The following is a 20,356-nucleotide window of genomic DNA, read 5'->3' on the forward strand; positions in this document are numbered from 1 at the left end:
TCGTGTTCACAGCTGTTGATCGATGGATGCTCCCCACCAGCCGCACTTCCTGCAAACTCCAACGCAATCCCGCTGCCACTGTTTCACAACCGCCGTGCCCTCAGCACAAAACAAACACCCACATTTCTCGTTGCTGAACATCTTGACATTTTGTGTTCTGACCCCTTTTCCTCCCTGGGTGGGCTCTTACTGCTTTGTGTTGGGATTGCAAAGTGATGATCTGCTAATGAAGACTAACGTGGTCTTTCAGAGCCTCCCTGGAACGTCACGGGGGGCTTGAGGCCAATGAAGGCAAAGGGTCAATGGTCATCATTAAGGCCAAGAGAAGGCCTTGGTGTCTGCGCAGCTCCAAATAAATCTTGTAAAGTTTGGCAGAGAGCTGATGAAGCATTATCTCATGAAGCTGAGCAGCTAACAGAAAGCAGAAACACAAAGATAAAATTAAAATTAGAGAGAATTCAGAGTAACTGAATCATCCATTTATTTACAGCAAGACTGAGCCAACAGTTAACATTTCACAAAGAAACTGCTCAAATGTGTGAAACCAATTTAAAAAAAATGCATGGACTTTCTTTATACAAATGAATATTTTATCACCTGTGCAAACAAAATCTGATCATGTCTGTACCTGAAATAGCCTAACAAAATCACAAACTGTAACGCTTCAAATTAAGAAACAAAACACACAATTTTAAAGTCTTATACAAACTTTTGAGGCCCACTTGCCACTAAACAATACCATATACACTCCTGTGAGGATATTGCTCTAAAAAAAAAAGTGAGGTGTGTACAGAGCTGGTGAGTTGATATTGTTCATCACCAGAAAGTGCTCACACCTTAGGCCAAAGCTGGTTTAAAGTCCAGCACTGTCTAATGTCCTACAAAAAGCTCGAGTGCCAGATTCATAATGCACGCACACCCTGCCTGCACATACCCCTCCCATCATCTGCAGCAGTACAATATCAATATAACTAATGTGGGAAGAGGAACAAACAAAGCAAGCAGAGATCATTGTCAGTGTGTCATTTTATGAGCTAGCTGTTTCTCTCCTTCAGATGTGCTACATTATGTGTAAAATACACAAGAACATAGAATTTAAAACAGCTATTAAATAAATGATAAACACTGATGGATTGCACTAATGTTAATGAGGCTGAAATCCTTTCAGTTACATCTGCTTCCTCAGTACAACAGCACTGTGTGCCTGCCACACGCACGTGTAAAGGGAAGGACGGGAGCCACTCAGATTGGTTGATATCATTCAAATGACAAATGATGAATATAAAACTCAAACCATTTGCACTGGTATTTCCCAACACTTACATCAAAAAGTGTACTGGCACACACCCCAAATGGGCTTGGTCCCTCTGTGAAAATCCTTTAAACACAGTGACGGGGGGATGATAAAAAAAAAAAAAAAAATTAGAAGGGCCCATAGTGTCTCGCCCAAGGACACACAGTGTGACCCAATCACTGGAAATGGAACTACAGTCTAAGAATAGCAGTCCCAACTCCTATCCCAAAGGGCCAACTATATCAGGTGTGGACACATTGTTAAAACATCAAATTTTTTGACTGCAAACATTACACACTTTGTTTAGAATTCAAGTCTACTTCTCAAATATTGCACTTTAACCCCCCCCCAAAAAAGCAACAGTAGCCTTGGAGACCACCAGACTGAGATTTTAGAAATTAAACTGGGGGGAAAATCATTTCAAGCTGCAAGCAACTTCAAAACCAAACATGTATCTTTCACCTACAGTCACAAATTTATGTGGCATTCCCACTCCTCTCCAAACTAAAGCAGAGGACTGCCCAAATATCAGGTACACTTCTTAGTATAACAGGTGAACAACATCAAATTACAGCCTCCAAAATGACATTAAAATCAACACCTTACATAGGGAGGGTTTAGTACACAAGTGTTGCATTATGATTTTTGTTTTATCTAGGTGTACTTAATAAATTTACATGTGAGCATTTATGTAAGTGGAGGTAACCTCCTCCACAGGCCCCAAGAGCCACTGGCCACCATGCTTAACCCATTGGGCGCTAGTCCAACAGGTTACTTTTCCAGCCAAGGCTGGTACCCATTTACAGCTAGAAAGACGTACAAAGACAACAGAGCTCATGTGTCTCAAGGACAGAAGCAGCAAAACTGTAACTCAAACCCAGTTGGCAGCCCAAATTCCTATCTCACAAAGCTACCTGCTGTCATGTCAATATACTTTTACTAAATTAAAGTCATTTCCGTTTACCCATTTTGAGTGGTTAATTTTCACTGCGATTGTGCCAGTCTGTGTATGCACTCAACAGCTGGCAAAGGCAGGATTTTGAATCTGCTTCTGTTTTACTTTTGGAGCAATCACACAGTACACACAAATTTTACATTTATGTGTAAGTGCATAAAATATAAAACTTGATTGCAGAAAAATAAGTTAGATTTTGCTGAACATTTGGAATGTCTCAGGGCAGTAACATACGATGGCCAAAAACCTGATTGATGTGCAAAGTTGTGCACACCTCTGGTAAAGGAAATACTAGCAAGCCCAATAGCGCACCGCCATCCACAAAAACGAAGTTTAACAGCGCTAATGAATTGTTGGTCATGTCCATGTTATGATTTGAAGTGGTCCTTGCATAAATTTGACAATGTGTTCAGTACTGTAATTACTAAAACAAATCTGTCCAACAGAGACCATTTCTCCTTTACACACTCATGATTTTGAGAATTTTCCCACCATTAATTCTGTTTTATGAACAGGCTATATCCAAAACGCCAAATACGTGCTGTACACGGTGAAACACAGACGTTTCATCATTATTGAAGTATTGTTGTGTTTGTCTGTCGGTATGTGGCTCAGAAAAAGACTTGTGGTACTCCACCGTGCACCCCGCCCCTCGCCTAGTGACCACTGGGATAGGCTCAGCCCCCCAAAACCCTAAAGTGGAATAAGTGGGTATAGAAAATGAATGAAATATTGTTTATGAATCAAAACCGATCTCAATTCATTCACTTGTGTTATGTTTCAGCATCAAAGGGCAAATCTACTGGAGCTTTGCTGACAGTTGGAGACTGTGAGGACTCATTTAGCACTTGACTGAGTGTCCTATGATTTTGTTCTAGGACAGTCTTGCCAGTTTTCCATCACCGTACTTGCATTATAAATGTTTTGGCATCATCCCCAGATATTCCTTCAGTTGTTTAATTTCAGTTTTACTTTCCAGTCTTGTGAATATTTTGCCCACCCCCGCTCATTGTGTTTTCCCACGCAGCTGTTAGTTTTACTTGTTAAATGCCATCATTTTGTCAGATTAAAAAGGACACAACGAGGATTAATCAGTTAGGGTTAGGACTTGTTAACTTTGATGCTTTGTTTTCCTCTAGCAACACCCTGTAGAACTGTGCCACCTGCTGGCCATGCCTGAGCTTGCAGCAAAATATTTCATTCATAGTTTGAAGCATGACAGCAATTAGGATACGGCTGCAGGTCAGCTTGTCATTTTGACAGCACACTGATAACATTGCCGTTTGTGCCACATGCTGTCAAAATTGTCAGTTTGTCCCATTAGAGAGATCATTGCAACTTTATAGCACCTTCTACTATTGCAACTTTATAGCACCTTCTACTACCTATTTATCCCGGTGACTATATATACTGTAAATAGAAGCTTGATAACAAACTGTAGTAATGGCCGAGAAAAAAAAAACAAAAATGAGAAACAAGTTCAGGCTTACAGGAGAATATAATATGTGAATATATGGCACCTGAATATAGAAATTAGCTCAAATTACTGCAGCTGGATACAGAAGATTTATTACTTTAACATAAAATATAAAATGCATCTATTATTTTTTTTAATCCATCCATCCTTTTGCACAGCCTTGTTTTTTTTTTTTGTGCTGTGTTGCGTCCACCCGGAAGGCTCATGGTCCTCAGGTTGAGTCGGTAATCAGACTTGTGCTCTCCTCGTCACTGATGTCCGACTGCTGTGGACGTCTTTGGTACCTTATGAACTGCATAGAAATCTGAGAAAGATTGTTAAAGAAAAGCATGAGGATTTTGCACTTTGATGTCAAGATACATGTAATCATCAGAGTTTGTAAATCTTTTTTTTCCTGACAAAACTGACAAGCTGCTCTCCCACACGTGAAGAGTTCAATGTGAGGAGACAAACCAATGCTCAAGTGCTTCCTTTTTCCCACCCATCCGAAGATCTGACAACACAGAGAACTTCAACACGGATACTGTTAGACCACCACAATCATTTAGATTCCTCCTATTTTTATTTTTTTGGAGGGGGAGTTTAAATAAAATGAAAATCTTACCAGATATTTTTGGTTCCACTGGATCTTGTATTTTTAGTTAACAGCTTGTCTTGTGTTCAGCTTTACAACATGATGCCAGTAAAGGTGAAAGTGAAAGTTGGCAGGTTTTTACTGCAGTACAAAAACCTATGTGGTTGTTCAGGATATTTGCATGTAAAAGAGCAAAACCTGTGTTTGATGGATCAAACCTGTCAGACCATTTCAAGTCTCAGCAAGCTGGACAAAATCAAACAAGAACAAGCTGTAACCAGCAGTAACCAGGTACGCTTTCATATTCTTTCTACTTTAATGGTTTATAAAATGTTTGAGTGGAACAAGTGATGCTATTTTGTGCTAAATCATTAACATAACTGTGTGGTCCTTTAATACCGATTAACATCCACAATCACAAATTCACATTGTATGAAACTACTTTCAGTCAGCAGACACCTGAATTACATTTCTGGCATCCTGGTAACTGCTGCCTGCCAAGAGTTTAGTCACTGATGAAAGAGATCTTTCTCAAGCTTTTGTTACAGTTCCCCCTTTTAGGTTTAGCTACATGTGGTACCATGTAGAACAGGGGTGGGCAATTGTGCCATGAAGGGCCGAAGCACTGCAGGTTTTCCTTGCTACCAATCATCTCAGCAGGTGATTTCATTAATGTTCAGGTGTTTCAGCAGGTGATTTCATTGACAACCAGGTGTTTATGTTCAAGGGAGAACATTGAACATGTGATTGGTTGCAAGGAAAACATCAATCAATCAACTTTTTTCTTGTATAGCGCCAAATCACAACAAACAGTTGCCCCAAGGCGCTCCACATTGCAAGGCAAGGCCATACAATAATTATGAAACACAGTCTACGTCTAAAGCAACATAACCAAGGGATGGTCCAGGGTCACCCGATCCAGCCCTAACTATAAGCCTTAGCGAAAAGGAAAGTTTTAAGCCTAATCTTAAAAGTAGAGAGGGTATCTGTCTCCCTGATCTGAATTGGGAGCTGGTTCCACAGGAGAGGAGCCTGAAAGCTGAAGGCTCTGCCTCCCATTCTACTCTTACAAACCCTAGGAACTACAAGTAAGCCCGCAGTCTGAGAGCGAAGCGCTCTAATGGGGTAATATGGTACTATGAGGTCCCTAAGATAAGATGGGACCTGATTATTCAAAACCTTATAAGTAAGAAGAAGAATTTTAAATTCTATTCTAGCATTAACAGGAAGCCAATGAAGGGAGGCCAACACGGGTGAGATATGCTCTCTCCTGCTAGTCCCCGTCAGTACTCTAGCTGCAGCATTCTGAACCAACTGAAGGCTTTTTAGGGAACTTTTAGGACAACCTGATAATAATGAATTACAATAGTCCAGCCTAGAGGAAACAAATGCATGAATTAGTTTTTCAGCATCACTCTGAGACAAGACCTTTCTGATTTTAGAGATATTGCGTAAATGCAAAAAGGCAGTCCTACATATTTGTTTAATATGCGCTTTGAATGACATATCCTGATCAAAAATAACTCCAAGATTTCTCACAGTATTACCAGAGATCAGGGAAATGCCATCCAGAGTAACGATCTGGTTAGACACCATGCTTCTAAGATTTGTGGGGCCAAGTACAATAACTTCAGTTTTATCTGAGTTTAAAAGCAGGAAATTAGAGGTCATCCATGTCTTTATGTCTGTAAGACAATCCTGCAGTTTAGCTAATTGGTGCGTATCCTCTGGCTTCATGGATAGATAAAGCTGGGTATCATCTGCGTAACAATGAAAATTTAAGCAATACCGTCTAATAATACTGCCCAAGGGAAGCATGTATAAAGTGAATAAAATTGGTCCTAGCACAGAACCTTGTGGAACGCCATAATTAACTTTAGTCTGTGAAGAAGATTCCCCATTTACATGAACAAACTGTAATCTATTAGACAAATATGATTCAAACCACCGCAGCGCAATGCCTTTAATACCTATGACATGCTCTAATCTCTGTAATAAAATTTTATGGTCAACAGTATCAAAAGCAGCACTGAGGTCCAACAGAACAAGCACAGAGATAAGTCCACTGTCCGAAGCCATAAGAAGATCATTTGTAACCTTCACTAATGCTGTTTCTGTACTATGATGAATTCTAAAACCTGACTGAAACTCTTCAAATAGACCATTCCTCTGCAGGTGATCAGTTAGCTGTTTTACAACTACCCTCTCAAGAATCTTTGAGAGAAAAGGAAGGTTGGAGATTGGCCTATAATTAGCTAAGATAGCTGGGTCAAGTGATGGCTTTTTAAGTAATGGTTTAATTACTGCCACCTTAAAGGCCTGTGGTACATAACCAACTAACAAAGATAGATTGATCATATTTAAGATTGAAGCATTAAATAATGGTAGGACTTCCTTGAGCAGCCTGGCAGGAATGGGGTCTAATAAGCATGTTGATGGTTTGGATGAAGTAACTAATGAAAATAACTCAGACAGAACAATCGGAGAGAAAGAGTCTAACCAAATACCGGCATCACTGAAAGCAGCCAAAGATAACAATACATCTTTGGGATGGTTATGAGTCATTTTTTCTCTAATAGTCAAAATTTTGTTAGCAAAGAAAGTCATGAAGTCATTACTAGTTAAAGTTAATGGAATACTCAGCTCAATAGAGCTCTGACTCTTTGTCAGCCTGGCTACAGTGCTGAAAAGAAACCTGGGGTTGTTCTTATTTTCTTCAATTAGTGATGAGTAGAAAGATGTCCTAGCTTCACGAAGGGCTTTCTTATAGAGCAACAAACTCTTTTTCCAGGCTAAGTGAAGATCTTCTAAATTAGTGAGACGCCATTTCCTCTCCAACTTACGGGTTATCTGCTTTAAGCTACGAGTTTGTGAGTTATACCACGGAGTCAGACACTTCTGATTTAAAGCTCTCTTTTTCAGAGGAGCTACAGCATCCAAAGTTGTCTTCAATGAGGATGTAAAACTATTGACAAGATACTCTAACTCCCTTACAGAGTTTAGGTAGCTACTCTGCTCTGTGTTGGTATATGACATTAGAGAACATAAAGAAGGAATCATATCCTTAAACCTAGTTACAGCGCTTTCTGAAAGACTTCTAGTGTAATGAAACTTATTCCCCACTGCAGGGTAGTCCATCAGGGTAAATGTAAATGTTATTAAAAAATGATCAGACAAAAGGGAGTTTTCAGGGAATACTGTTAAGTCTTCTATTTCCATACCATAAGTCAGAACAAGATCTAAAATATGATTAAAGTGGTGGGTGGACTCATTTACTTTTTGAGCAAAGCCGATAGAGTCTAATAATAGATTAAATGCAGTGTTGAGGCTGTCATTCTCAGCATCTGTGTGGATGTTAAAGTCGCCCACTATAATTATCTTATCTGAGCTAAGCACTAAGTAAGACAAAAGGTCTGAAAATTCACAGAGAAACTCACAGTAACGACCAGGTGGACGATAGATAATAACAAATAAAACTGGTTTTTGGGACTTCCAATTTGGATGGACAAGACTAAGATACAAGCTTTCAAATGAATTAAAGCTCTGTCTAGGTTTTTGATTAATTAATAAGCTGGAATGGAAGATTGCTGCTAATCCTCCGCCCCGGCCCGTGCTACGAGCATTCTGACAGTTAGTGTGACTCGGGGGTGTTGACTCATTTAAACTAACATATTCATCCTGCTGTAACCAAGTTTCTGTTAGGCAGAATAAATCAATACGTTGATCAATTATTATATCATTTACCAACAGGGACTTAGAAGAAAGAGACCTAATGTTTAATAGACCACATTTAACTGTTTTAGTCTGTGGTGCAATTGAAGGTGCTATATTATTTTTCTTTTTGAATTTTTATGCTTAAATAGATTTTTGCTAGTTATTGGTGGTCTGGGAGCAGGCACCGTCTCTATGGGGATGGGGCAACGAGGGGATGGCAGGGGGAGAGAAGCTGCAGAGAGGTGTATAAGACCACAGCTCTGCCTCCTGGTCCCAACGCTAGACAGTCACAGTTTGGAGGATCCCAAAAAATTGGCCAGATTTCTAGAAATGAGAGCTGCTCCCTCTAAAGTGGGATGGATGCCGTCTCTCCTAACAAGACCAGGTTTTCCCCAGAAGCTTTGCCAATTATCAATGAAGCCCACCTCATTTTTTGGACACCACTCAGACAGCCAGCAATTCAAGGAGAACATGCGGCTAAACATGTCACTCCCGGTCTGATTGGGGAGGGGCCCAGAGAAAACAACAGAGTCCGACATTGTTTTTGCAAAGTTACACACCGATTCAATGTTAATTTTAGTGACCTCCGATTGGCGTAACCGAGTGTCATTACTGCCGACGTGAATTACAATTTTACCAAATTTACGCTTAGCCTTAGCCAGCAATTTCAAATGTCCTTCGATGTCGCCTGCTCTGGCCCCCGGAAGACAATTGACAATGGTTGCTGGTGTCGCTAACTTCACATTTCTCAAAACAGAGTCGCCAATAACCAGAGTTTGATCCTCGGCGAGTGTATCGTCGAGTGGGGAAAAACGGTTAGAGATGTGAACGGGTTGACGGTGTACACGGGGCTTCTGTTTAGGGCTACGCTTCCTCCTCACAGTCACCCAGTCAGCCTGCCTACCCGACTGCACGGGGTCTGCCAGGGGGGAACTAACGGCGGCTAAGCTACCTTGGTCCGCACCGACTACAGGGGCCTGGCTAGCTGTAGAATTTTCCACGGTGCGGAGCCGAGCCTCCAATTCATGCAGTGTCTCGGCCCTCGTTGCCCACCCCTGGTCTACACACACGAGCACGTTGCACGTGTATATACAGTAGTGTTCAAAATAACAGTAGTGCTATGTGACTAAAAACATTAATCCAGGTTTTGAGTATATTTGTTATTGTTACGTTGTTACACTCTTAAGGCTATGAAATTGGGCTATTAGTAAAAAAAAAAAAAAAAAAAGTAGAAAAGGGGGTGTTCACAATAATAGTAGCATCTGCTGTTGACACTACAAACTCAAAACTATTATGTTCAAACTGCTTTTCTTTTAGCAATCCTGTGAATCACTAAACTAGTATTTAGTTGTATAACCAGTTTTTCATGATTTCTTCACATCTGCGAGGCATTAATTTTGTTGGTTTGGAACCAAGATTTTGCCTGTTTACTAGTGTGCTTGGGGTCATTGTCTTGTTGAAACACCCATTTCAAGGGCATGTCCTCTTAAGCATAAGGCAACATGACCTCTTCAAGTATTTTGACATATCCAAACTGATCCATGATACCTGGTATGCGATATATAGGCCTCACAAACTCACTTTCTACTTTTTTTTTTCTTGTTTCCCATGTAACAAAATGAAATATACTCAAATCCTGGATTAATCTTTTTAGTCACATAGCACTACTATTATTCTGAACACTACTGTATGTATGTATGTATGTATGTATGTGTGCGCGCGCGTGTGTGTGTGCATAGCACAATGGTACCAAACATATGGATTCAAATTACACTCTAAATGAAATGCAACATGAATGGGATGAATAATCCATGTCATGTGACATACAAAGCACCAATCAAATGACAAGGATCCACTCAGCCATTATATGAAAAAACAAATAATAAATTTGTACCACTGAACTCATACATTCATTGTTTGCATATTACAACCCCAGTTCCAATGAAGTTGGGACGTTGTGTAAAATGTAAATAAAAGCAGAATACAATGATTTGCAAATCCTCTAAAACCTATATTCAATTGAATACACCACAAAGACAAGATATTTAATGTTCAAACTGATAAACTTTATTTTTTTGTGCAAATATTTGCTCATTTTGAAATAGATGCCTGCAACACGTTTCAAAAAAGCTGGGACAGTGGTATGTTTACCACTGTGTTACATCACCTTTCCTTCTAACAACACTCAAGTGTTTGGGAACTGAGGATGCCAAATGTGAGTGTCATGACTGGGTATAAAAGGAGCATCCCCAAAAGGCTCAGCCATTCACAAGCAAAGATGGGGCGAGGATCACCACTTTGTGAACAACTGCATGAGGAAAAAAAAAAAAAAAATAGTCCAACAGTTTAAGAACAATGTTTCTCAATGTTCAATTACAAGGAATTTGGGATTCCATCATCTACAGTCCCTAATATAATCAGAAAATTTAGAGAATCTGGAGAACTTTCTACAAGTAAGCGACAAGGCAGAAAACCAACATCAAATGCCCGTGACCTTCGATCCCTCAGGCGGCAGTGCATAAAAACCAACATCATTGTGTAAAGAATCTTACCACGTGGACTCAAGAACACTTCAGAAAACCAATGTCAGTTAACACAGTTCGTCACTACATCTACAAGTGCAAGTTAAAACTCTACCAAGCAAAGCGAAAGCCATACATCAACAACATCGAAAAACGTCGCCGACTTCTCTGGGCCTGAGCTCATTTGAAATGGACAGACGCAAAGTGGAAAAGTGTGCTGTGGTCTGATGAGTCCACATTTCAAATAGTTTTTTTGGAAATCATGGACGTCGTGTCCTCCGAATAAAAGAGGAAAACAACCATCCAGGTTGTTACCAGCGCAAAGTTCAAACGCCAGCATCTGTGATGGTATGGGGGTGTGTTAGTGCCCATGGCATGGGCAACTTACACATGTGTGATGGCACCATCAATGCTGAAAGGTACATCCAGGTTTTGTAGAAACACATGCTGCCATCCAAGCAACGTCTTTTTCAGGGACGTCCCTGCTTATTTCAGCAAGACAATGCCAAGCCACATTCTGCACTGTGTTACAACAGTGTGGCTTCATAGTAAAAGAGTGCAGGTACTAGACTGGCCTGTCTGCAGTCCAGACCTGTCGCCCACTGAAAATGTGTGGCACATTATGAAGCGCAAAATATGACAACAGAGACCCCGGATTGTTGAACAACCAAAGTCGTACATCAAGCAAGAATGGGAAAGAATTCCATCTACAAAGCTTCAAAAATTAATGTCCTCAGTTCCCAAAGGCTTATTGAGTGTTGTTAGAAGGAAAGGTGATGTAACACAGTGGTAAACATACCACTGTTCCAGCTTTTTTGAAACGTGTTGCAGGCATCCATTTCAAAATGAGCAAATATTTGCACAAAGTTTATCAGTTTGAACATTAAATATATTGTCTTTGTGGTGTATTCAACTGAATACAGGTTGAAGAGGATTTGCAAATCATTGTATTGTTTTTATTTACATTTTACACAACGTCCCAACTTCATTGGAATTGGGGTTGTATCAGGATTTTGAGCTTTACTCACTTTTTAAAATGCAGTATTATTTTGAACACAACTGTAGCTATGTGAACAATGAGGAGAAATTCTCATCACAGCACTTTGTGTCCATGCTGTAATCTCTATTTTTGGGAACACTATATGTGAACAGAGGATGTGTCTGTTGCAACAAGTGTGTGTTACTACTGTGGTAAAGGCATGAATCCAGAGAGACACACACGCTCTGATGTAATTTTTTCCACAATGCACTCATACAGGTTTATTAAAAAAAAAAAAAAAAAAAAAAAAAAAGATTTTCTATGGCATGGTCATGTTGGGCTCACAGCCCAGGGCAAGCTGGGAAAAGATAAAATACAGAGAAGCAGTTTTCTGAGGAGTGAGTGCTCACTTGCTGCTGAACAAAAGGATGCTTTTTAGCATTATGGCCCAGTCACATGGCGATTCCTGAACAAAGGGAAACAGTTAAACAAAAAAAAAGAGTCACAATTCGTTGAGAAAAGGTGGACGAAAGAGCTTTATCACCAAACAGCCTGCAAAGCAAGAGCGCAAAAGGGACGAAAGAGGAACTTAAAAAACCAAAGCTAACAATCTTGACGCTTTAAATGAAACACATCTGGAGCCACAGCAGGAGCAGCGTGTGTCTGCAATAAATATACGTAAATATAAGTGTAAAGATGATTGAATATATCAGAGGAGTAAATTAATCAGTGAGTGTGAACCCGCGCATTGACTCGTGTGGTTATTTCCTCCAGCTGATCACTGATCCACAACGTGAATTCTTCCTTCCAGAACAGCTCTTTAAATCATTTTGATTCATCTACCTGTTGCCACATGTACAGAAGGACTGGACTGTCATTCCTACACTCATATTGTTATATTTAATACAAAATAATAAGCGCATGCAGGAGCTGCTGCTGCTGCTAATGCTGCATTCAAGTACTGTCAGAAATTACACAATTTTTTTGTTGTTTCAAATTCAGCAGTTGCTTGTGGCAAAATAATTAATTATATCCACACAAAAGACTAATTCTGGGCTATATAAGGTGCCTGAGCCGAGCTGACCACCCACACAGATAAAAAAAAAAAGTCAAGCAAGCAGGCTGAGTTTGCCCTGTAATTTCCAACGGTACATGAAGCAGACGCAGCCTCAGCGCTCACAAACCGGCTTCTGCACTGTGTGAAAACATTCAGCTGCTCCAACGAAGTCAAATTAAACAATAACGTTACAAAAACGTCAAGAACGACAGCAAAACAAAACAGACGAATTAAGGTTTTCGTTGCCCTTCGTTCAAATTTTTCAAGTTTAAAAATCCTGACAAGTGTCAGCTGCAGGAACGAAGCTGCGCGAAGGTTAAACGATGCCAACGAAAGTCAACGAAAGTCCAGATTTCTTGTTTCGTCAGGGCTTCGTTGCCCTTCGTTAAGTGGTGTGTGACTGACAGTGTTTCTGGTACAAAGGTGACTGTATGGCCACATGCAGTGTGTGCACAAACAATGCAGGATCACCAACAAAATATCAGTGACAACAATATCAGTAACAATCTTCATTTCATTCAGCAACATTTGAGTTAAAACAGGTGTGATTTCTCACCTGGTCAGTGTGCAAAAGATTTCCTCTTCTGCTGCCATGAAAGTCTTATGTGCACTGTACAATTGATTGATCTCTTATTGCATGATTTGTAAGTATATATATATATATATATATATATATATAAATAAACAAATTAGCTACAGTCAGAAGGCCCCAAACAATCTATGGGGAATCCTAAATTGGGACATGCCTCATTTAATGATTGGGTCAAAATTTCTTCTGGAAAAAAAAAAAAAAATATATATATATATATATATATATATATATAAATAAATATAATAAAAATAAATAAAATTAACGCCTGCCATGAATCAGCGGTGGGCACAGTTCAGCTAATCCACTAACCGCTAATTATTGAAGCTAATGTTTTCACTATCCGATTAGCTTTTCAGATAACTCTGAAAACCATCATCGGACCAATTATCTTCCGATAAGTTTTGATCCAATAATTTTTAGACCGCTAACATATTTTTGCAGGCATGGTGAACAAAGCTTAACAGTTACAAACAATTACGAAATCTAAAATCAGTTGACTACCTACCTGTTAAATGTTTTGTAGTAGATATGCAGTTCTATCCACTGCAAACAGAGGAGAGGTGGTTCCAAAAGAAACTGCTCTATCCTCTGCAGTCAAAGGAGAATTAGATTAGATAAGCCTTTATTCATCCCTCAATGGGGAAATTTCAGATTTCCACACTCACATTCCACATACAAACGGCAATTGTTCTAAAATTATTACTTGTTTACCGTAATAATAGCACACATCAGAATTAGGACAACACATATACATTTGACATTGTTTATGTGCACTAAACTTGAAACAGTCCGTTTTCCAATTGAGGCGATGTGAGTGTGTTGGTAGCCGCTGCAACTATCAAGTCGCGCTGCCTGCCAGCTTGGGAAAGAACGGAGGCCAGCCACAGGAAGGGAGGGGCAGGAATGAGGTGAGAGGAGAAAACTGGCGCATGCTTCAGTCCATGTGTAAGTCTGTCAGTTTATTGTCCTTGTGGGTTGAGATAAGAATGGAGCCGAATAATCTCACCAGAGCCTGGATAAATTCCTCTGGAGGTAAACAGTGGGCAATTGACCTTGATGCTAGATAGCCTGTAGTGTTGCAGCCGAGCAGTGAAAAACACTTTTAACAGTTCCACTCGCACAGCCAAATCCCAATTATGAATTAAGAATATTCCCAATATTGAATTAAGAATATTCACCGGCCTCCGAAACCTTCAGCTTCAACTGCAAGGCACGCATCAGCTCCAAGGTGTCATCCAATTTGCATCTGAGTTCAAGAGTCAACGCAGTCTGAGAATGCACTGCCTTGCCAACCTCGTTAATCATGATGGACAAGCGAGGGCCCGTGGTTCTTGATGCCGCCGTCTTGCCAATTTTCTGGTAGATCAGGGCAGCACATACGCCAAAAAGTACCAGCCCTGCTACCATAAGACCAAAAATGAATAAATCCTCGACATCCTCAAGGGAGAAAGGTGCCAAGCATGCCACACGCCAGGAACTCCAGGAGTTGAGGACATAGCCCGCAGGATACATTCCATCTGGGCAGTCGGGATCCCCCGGTCCTGACCTTCTTGTAGAAAAAATGGTGTCAATAGCGTTCAGAGACCAGCTGATCAATTTCATGGTTAATCCAATAGTAGTCCAACAGATCCAGAATCCAATATAGTTTTGAGGAATTCACAGTCTGGTGGAGTAGGGACTTGAAGGTTAAAAGCAGAGAGATAAGGGAGAGTGGAGGAGATGCGACCGCCCTCGTCGGAGTCCCAAGCTGCAATGAGCTCGCCACAGAAAAGAAAAAAAGCTCATTTCTTTTGACCCCATACTGATATTCTGGCAATATCACCCAAGTCATCTAGTTTTATCATACAGTTTTATCTTATGGTTACAATTTTAACCAAACTAATTTCGGACAAGGTATTTAAATTAACATCACGCCTGAAGTTTTATAACGTGAAAATATCAGATATATGTTTTAGTTTTAACGTAATGCACTAATTGTGAAGGTTTTCGTGTGGACATGCTGTGTCCAGGTGCATTATAGGTAATGTCAGTACATTCACGACAGAAGAAATGCATTTGAGATGCTCTGATCAGGCTCCACACAGACAACAGCATTAAACTCTTTGTATATTGTGCCTAAAACTCTCATGAATGTATTTGCTTGGTTTGTAGACATTGTTATTGTGTTTGCAAGTTTTCACGGTCTCTACTGCCATCTACTGGCCAGTAGTGTTCATGGCAGTATGAGCGCCTGGACGCCAGTAGATGGCAGTGTTCTATTTATTCTGACCCTGGTTATATCAAATGGTAGTCAAATAAGTAACAACTTGACTTTTTGCAAATCGCTCTTTATTTTACAAATAAAAAAAGGCATATTTTACAAAAGCACATTTGTATGTAAACGCCAACACACACACCTCACATTAACGTGTTGGTTTTTACATCGAATGAATGAGTCAACCAATCAGTGTTAGGGGAGGCCCATTTACCCATAATCCCTTTGGCATCTGTCTGTGTTTGTTACAAAACTTTAGAATTAGTGCATTATTTAGATATATGTTATATTTTAACTTTGTACAAATGACAGAATTGACATTAATGGAGTTATTCAATCGGTATTAATTTTATTTATAAACCAAAACCACAAGTCAGCACTGCTTTATTTTCCAAAACCTCCACCTCATGGCGACACTGCTATTGAGTATTAAACATTGAGGTTCGCTGCTCCTCTTAACTGCTTTACTGCTGCAAGCTATGTAGTAAACAGGAGCTTCCAGCAGTGGGCAGGGCGCTCAAAGACAGAAGTGCTGATTCATTGTTGGGGCTGTTGCTTTTGATGCTACCAGAAGCGATCGTGGTGTTAAAACTCAAAATCAGCTTGTTAGTAGTTGCAAGTGTATTAGAAACAATACTGAAGGTTATTGGTTAGCTGTAGCTTCCAATAAATTTTTGGGTGATTTATTGGTTTAGCTCTATAAAAGATAACCTTTCAGTTAGCTGATTAGCTGTTATCAAAGCTAACTTTTTGGTTAGCTGAGCCCATCACTGCCATGAATAAGCGCCAGATATGTGCATTAAATTACATTTGGTCGAGTCACTTTTTTTCACCTCAAATCCACTGCAGAGTGGTCCCTCAAAATCCTAAACCCTTGTGCTTCTGGAACTCTAACTCCATGCCATGCAATGTTATGCAATTTTTCTGGAATAATTTGTCCCTCAACACCCTTTTCTTTCTATAATCATCTCAAAGATAAGGTGTGCGCACTGCAAAAACTTTTAAAATATGACGGGAGAGGAAGGTGCGAAAATGTAAAAGTGATCACAGCCTTTCGCGGAGTCCGACTTAGCAGGTGCAAGTCGGACTGCGGGCCCTTGTCTGAGCAGTTTCAAAAATAAATAAATAAATGGCCTGGCTTTTAATCAGGGAAATACAGCCCCACTTTACTTGAATCGGTGAGTGTCAGTGCTAAACTTTAATTTTGTACCTCTGTTACTGGGCATGTCCAGACTGCTGTGTTCGGTACATGTGAGGGGTTTTAAAGGGGGGAAAAAAACAACAACAAAAACACTGCAGTTGAATGGGACGTTTTGTCCGATGTGAGCGAAAATCTGGTATATAGTGTTTATTAAATGGAAATCCATACAAAAAGCATTGGGAGTTTTGTTTTTTCCGGTGAGTGTGAATATCTGGTTCATACAATGCCTGTTTAGGCAAGTTTTACTGTATTCATCAACAAAGTGCACAGTGGATTTTATCAATGCGGTTTTTAGTGAAATCAATGCAGAAAAGCCACATATCACTAAAGGAGAGCAGCGAGCATGCGCAACTAAATTATGTGCATGCAAAGCTGCAGTCAGTATGATTTTTACCACGACTGCATCCAAATAAACAGTTACTGCTTTTAAAAACAAGTCATCATGACACAAAATCACACTTATGTAAACTTTGTAATTAATCCACAGTTGAACAGTGTTCCGAACTGTGGGGATTGGTCCGTACGGATAAGCTGTGATCAGTTACACCACTACCTACGGTTATATGAATATTGTGTGAACATAAGAGTCTGGGGTAAAGACGTTCCAGTTGTTTATGACTGACATGGAAGCATGTAAAAAGAGGTGCTTCATTGCTATAGCGCCAAATCACAACAAAGTTGCCTCAAGGCGTTTCACACAAGTCAGGTCTTACCTTACCAACCCCTAGAGCAAGCACACAGGTGACACTGGTAAGGAAAAACTACCTCTGATGATTTGAGGAAGAAACCCCAAGCAGAAGAGACTCAAAGGGGTGACCTTCGACTTGGGCCATGCTATTGACACAATAGACAATACAGGAAATTATGGGAGATTTTGTGAGAACAACCTATGTTGTTTCATGTGAAATGCTACACTGCTCTGAATATGGATTATAAATAAATTGACACATAATCCAAACCTGTCTTGTGATGCCCTCCCCCTCGAACTGCCACCTTATCGTGGTGGGGGAGTTTGCATACCCAGATGATCCTAGGAGCTATGTTGTCGGTGGCTTTGTGCCCCTGGTAGGGTTTCCTAAGGCAAACAGGTCCTAGGTTCAGAAGCTCCTATGACCAGTACAAAATCAAAGACGTCACCCGGTATGGCGGAGCCGGGGCCCCACCCTGGAGACAGGCCTCGGGCCCACGTGCGAACGCCTGTTGGTCGGGCTTTAGCCCACGGGGCCCGGCCCAAAAAGAGCGATGTGGGCCCGCCCTCCTGTGGGTTCACTACCTGCAGAGGGGGCCATGGGCATCAGGTGCAGAGAGGATTGGGTGGCGGTCGAGGGCGGGTGGCCTGGAGGCCCCATCCACGCTCACAGCCCCTGGCTGTTGGGACATGGAACTTCACCACGCTGGGGGGGAAGGAGCCTGAGCTTGTGCGGGAGGTCGAGAGATACCGACTAGAAATAGTCAGGCTCACCTCCACGCACAGCTTGGGCTCTGGTACCCAACTCCTGGAGAGCGGCTGGACGCTCCACTTTTCTGGCATTGCCCACAGGGAGAGGCGGAGAGCTGGGGTAGCAGTGCTTATTGCTCCCCAGCTCAGTCGCTATGTGTTGGAGTTCACCCCGGTGAACAAGAGGGTCGCGTCCCTATGCCTTTGGGTCGGGGACAGGTGTCTCATTGTTGTCTTGGCCCATGGGCCAAGGGGCAGTGCAGAGCACCCAACCTTCTTGGAGTCCCCGGGAGGGGTACTAGATAGTGCTCCGACTGGGGACTCCATTGTCATCCTGGGTGATTTCAATGCCCATGTGGGTGTGACAATGAGACCTGGGGGGGATCGGGAAGCACGGCCTCCCCGATCTGAATCCGAGTGGTGTTTAGTTGTTGGACGTCTGTGCTAGTCACAGTTTGTCCATCACGAACACCATGTTTGAGCACAAGCATGTCCATAAGTGCACTTGGCACACCCTGAGCTGGAGGTCGATGATCGACTTTGTAGTTGTATCATCTGACCTTCCGCCACGTGTCATGGACACTCGGGTGAAGAGAGGAGCTGAGCTGTCGACTGATTACCAGCTGGTGGCGAGTTGGATCCACTGGGAGGGGAGGGAGCTGGTCAGACCTGGCAGGCCCAAACGTATCATGAGGGTCAGCTGGGAACGATTGGTGGGAACCCTGTGTCAGCGAGGTCTTCAACTTCCACCTCCGGGAGAGCTTCTCCCAGATCCCGGGGGAGGGTGGAGACATGAAGTCCGAATGGACCATGTTCTCCACCTCCATTGTCGATGCGGCCGCTCGTTGCTGTTGTCGCAAGGTCTCTGGTGCCTGTCGCGGCAGCAATCCCTGAACCCGGTGGTGGACACCGGAAGTAAGGGATGCCGTCAAGCTGAAGGAGGAGTCCTACTTGTCTTTTTTGGTAAGTGGGACCCCAGAGGAAGCTGACAGGTACCGGCAGGCCAAACGTGTTGCAGCCCGTGCGGTCGCAGAGGTAAAAACTCAGGTCTGGGAGGAGTTCGGGGAGGCCGTGGAGGAAGACTATCGGTTGGCCTTGTGGGACTGTCTTGGATGACACGCCTCTGCAACATCACATGGCAGTCGGGGATAGTTTGGTTCGCATTGCCGGTAGTCAGTCAACCCATTTCCAGTGCACGTTGGCCTCTGCCAGGGCTGCCCTTTGTCACCAGTTCTGTTCATTACCTTTATGGACAGAATTTCTAGGCGCAGCCAGGGTGTACAGGGGGTCCGGTTTGGGAACCACAGAATCTCATCTCCGCTGTTCACGGATGATGTGGTTCTGTTGGCTTCGTCAAATCAGGACCTTCAGCGTGCACTGGTGCGGTTTGCAGCTGAGTGTGAGACGTCCGGGATGAAAATCAGCACCTCCAAATCCAAGGCCATGGTTCTCGACCGGAAAAAGATGCCTTGCCCTCTTCAGGTCGGTGGAAGTGTCCTTGCCTCAAGTGGAGGAGTTTAAGTATCTCGGGGTCTTGTTCACGAGCGAGGGACGGATGGAGCGTGAGATCGACAGAATCGGTGCAGCGTCTGCAGTGATGCGGTCGCTGTATCGGACTGTCGTGGTGAAGAGAGAGCTGAGCAGGGGGGCAAAGCTCTCGGTTTACTGATCGATCTACGTTCCGACCCTCACCTATGGTCATGAGATTTGGCTCATGACCGAAAGAACGAGATCGTGAGTACAAGTGGCCGAGATGAGTTTCCTCCGCAGCGTGGCTGGGCACTCCCTTAGAGACAGGGTGAGGAGCTCGGTCACTCGGGAGGAGCTCGGAGTCGAGCCGCTGCTCCTCCACGTCAAAAACAGCCAGCTGAGGTGGCTCCGTCATCTTTTCCAGATGCCCCCTGGAAGCCCCCTGAACTGTTAAGGTCTTTCCTTCTACGCCTTCCTTCTCCTCATAATCAATTTTTACTCTCCAACCTCATTTTGTCACCCAGTGACATGCACACCTCTGCGGTAAAGAGACTGCATCACTGACGCACACTGTGTTAAAACCAGGTGCTGAATTTTTTGGTGCGTTTACACATAGGCAAGACGCATTATGAATGTCATATTTGTGTCATTCCTGGCACATTCCTGACATTCTTAATGTGACTTAACGCATCTAAATAGATCGCTTAACAGGGCGCGATGGTGTGTGATATTCGTGATTTTTTTGTGGAGCATGCTTTTGGCTGTCAAAAAAATCTTCCACGAATGTCTCACACCACTCATTTCGCCTCATGTCGCGGAGGTTGCAACT

General features: G+C 42.2%; 1 protein-coding gene across 1 annotated transcript in view; it reads right to left on the minus strand.

Moving 5' to 3' along the window:
• Positions 1-456: 456 nt before the first annotated feature.
• Positions 457-20,356, minus strand: part of LOC117512039 (lysosomal amino acid transporter 1 homolog) — a 32,503-nt gene continuing 12,603 nt past the window's right edge. The window contains exon 4 of the mRNA XM_034171987.1: positions 457-4,030. Coding sequence (XP_034027878.1) covers positions 3,938-4,030 — 93 coding nt within the window. The 3' untranslated portion in view covers positions 457-3,937. The remainder of the gene's footprint in view (positions 4,031-20,356) is intronic.

This window comes from Thalassophryne amazonica, chromosome 6, assembly GCF_902500255.1.
Source record: "Thalassophryne amazonica chromosome 6, fThaAma1.1, whole genome shotgun sequence".
NCBI classification, from domain to species: domain Eukaryota; kingdom Metazoa; phylum Chordata; class Actinopteri; order Batrachoidiformes; family Batrachoididae; genus Thalassophryne; species Thalassophryne amazonica.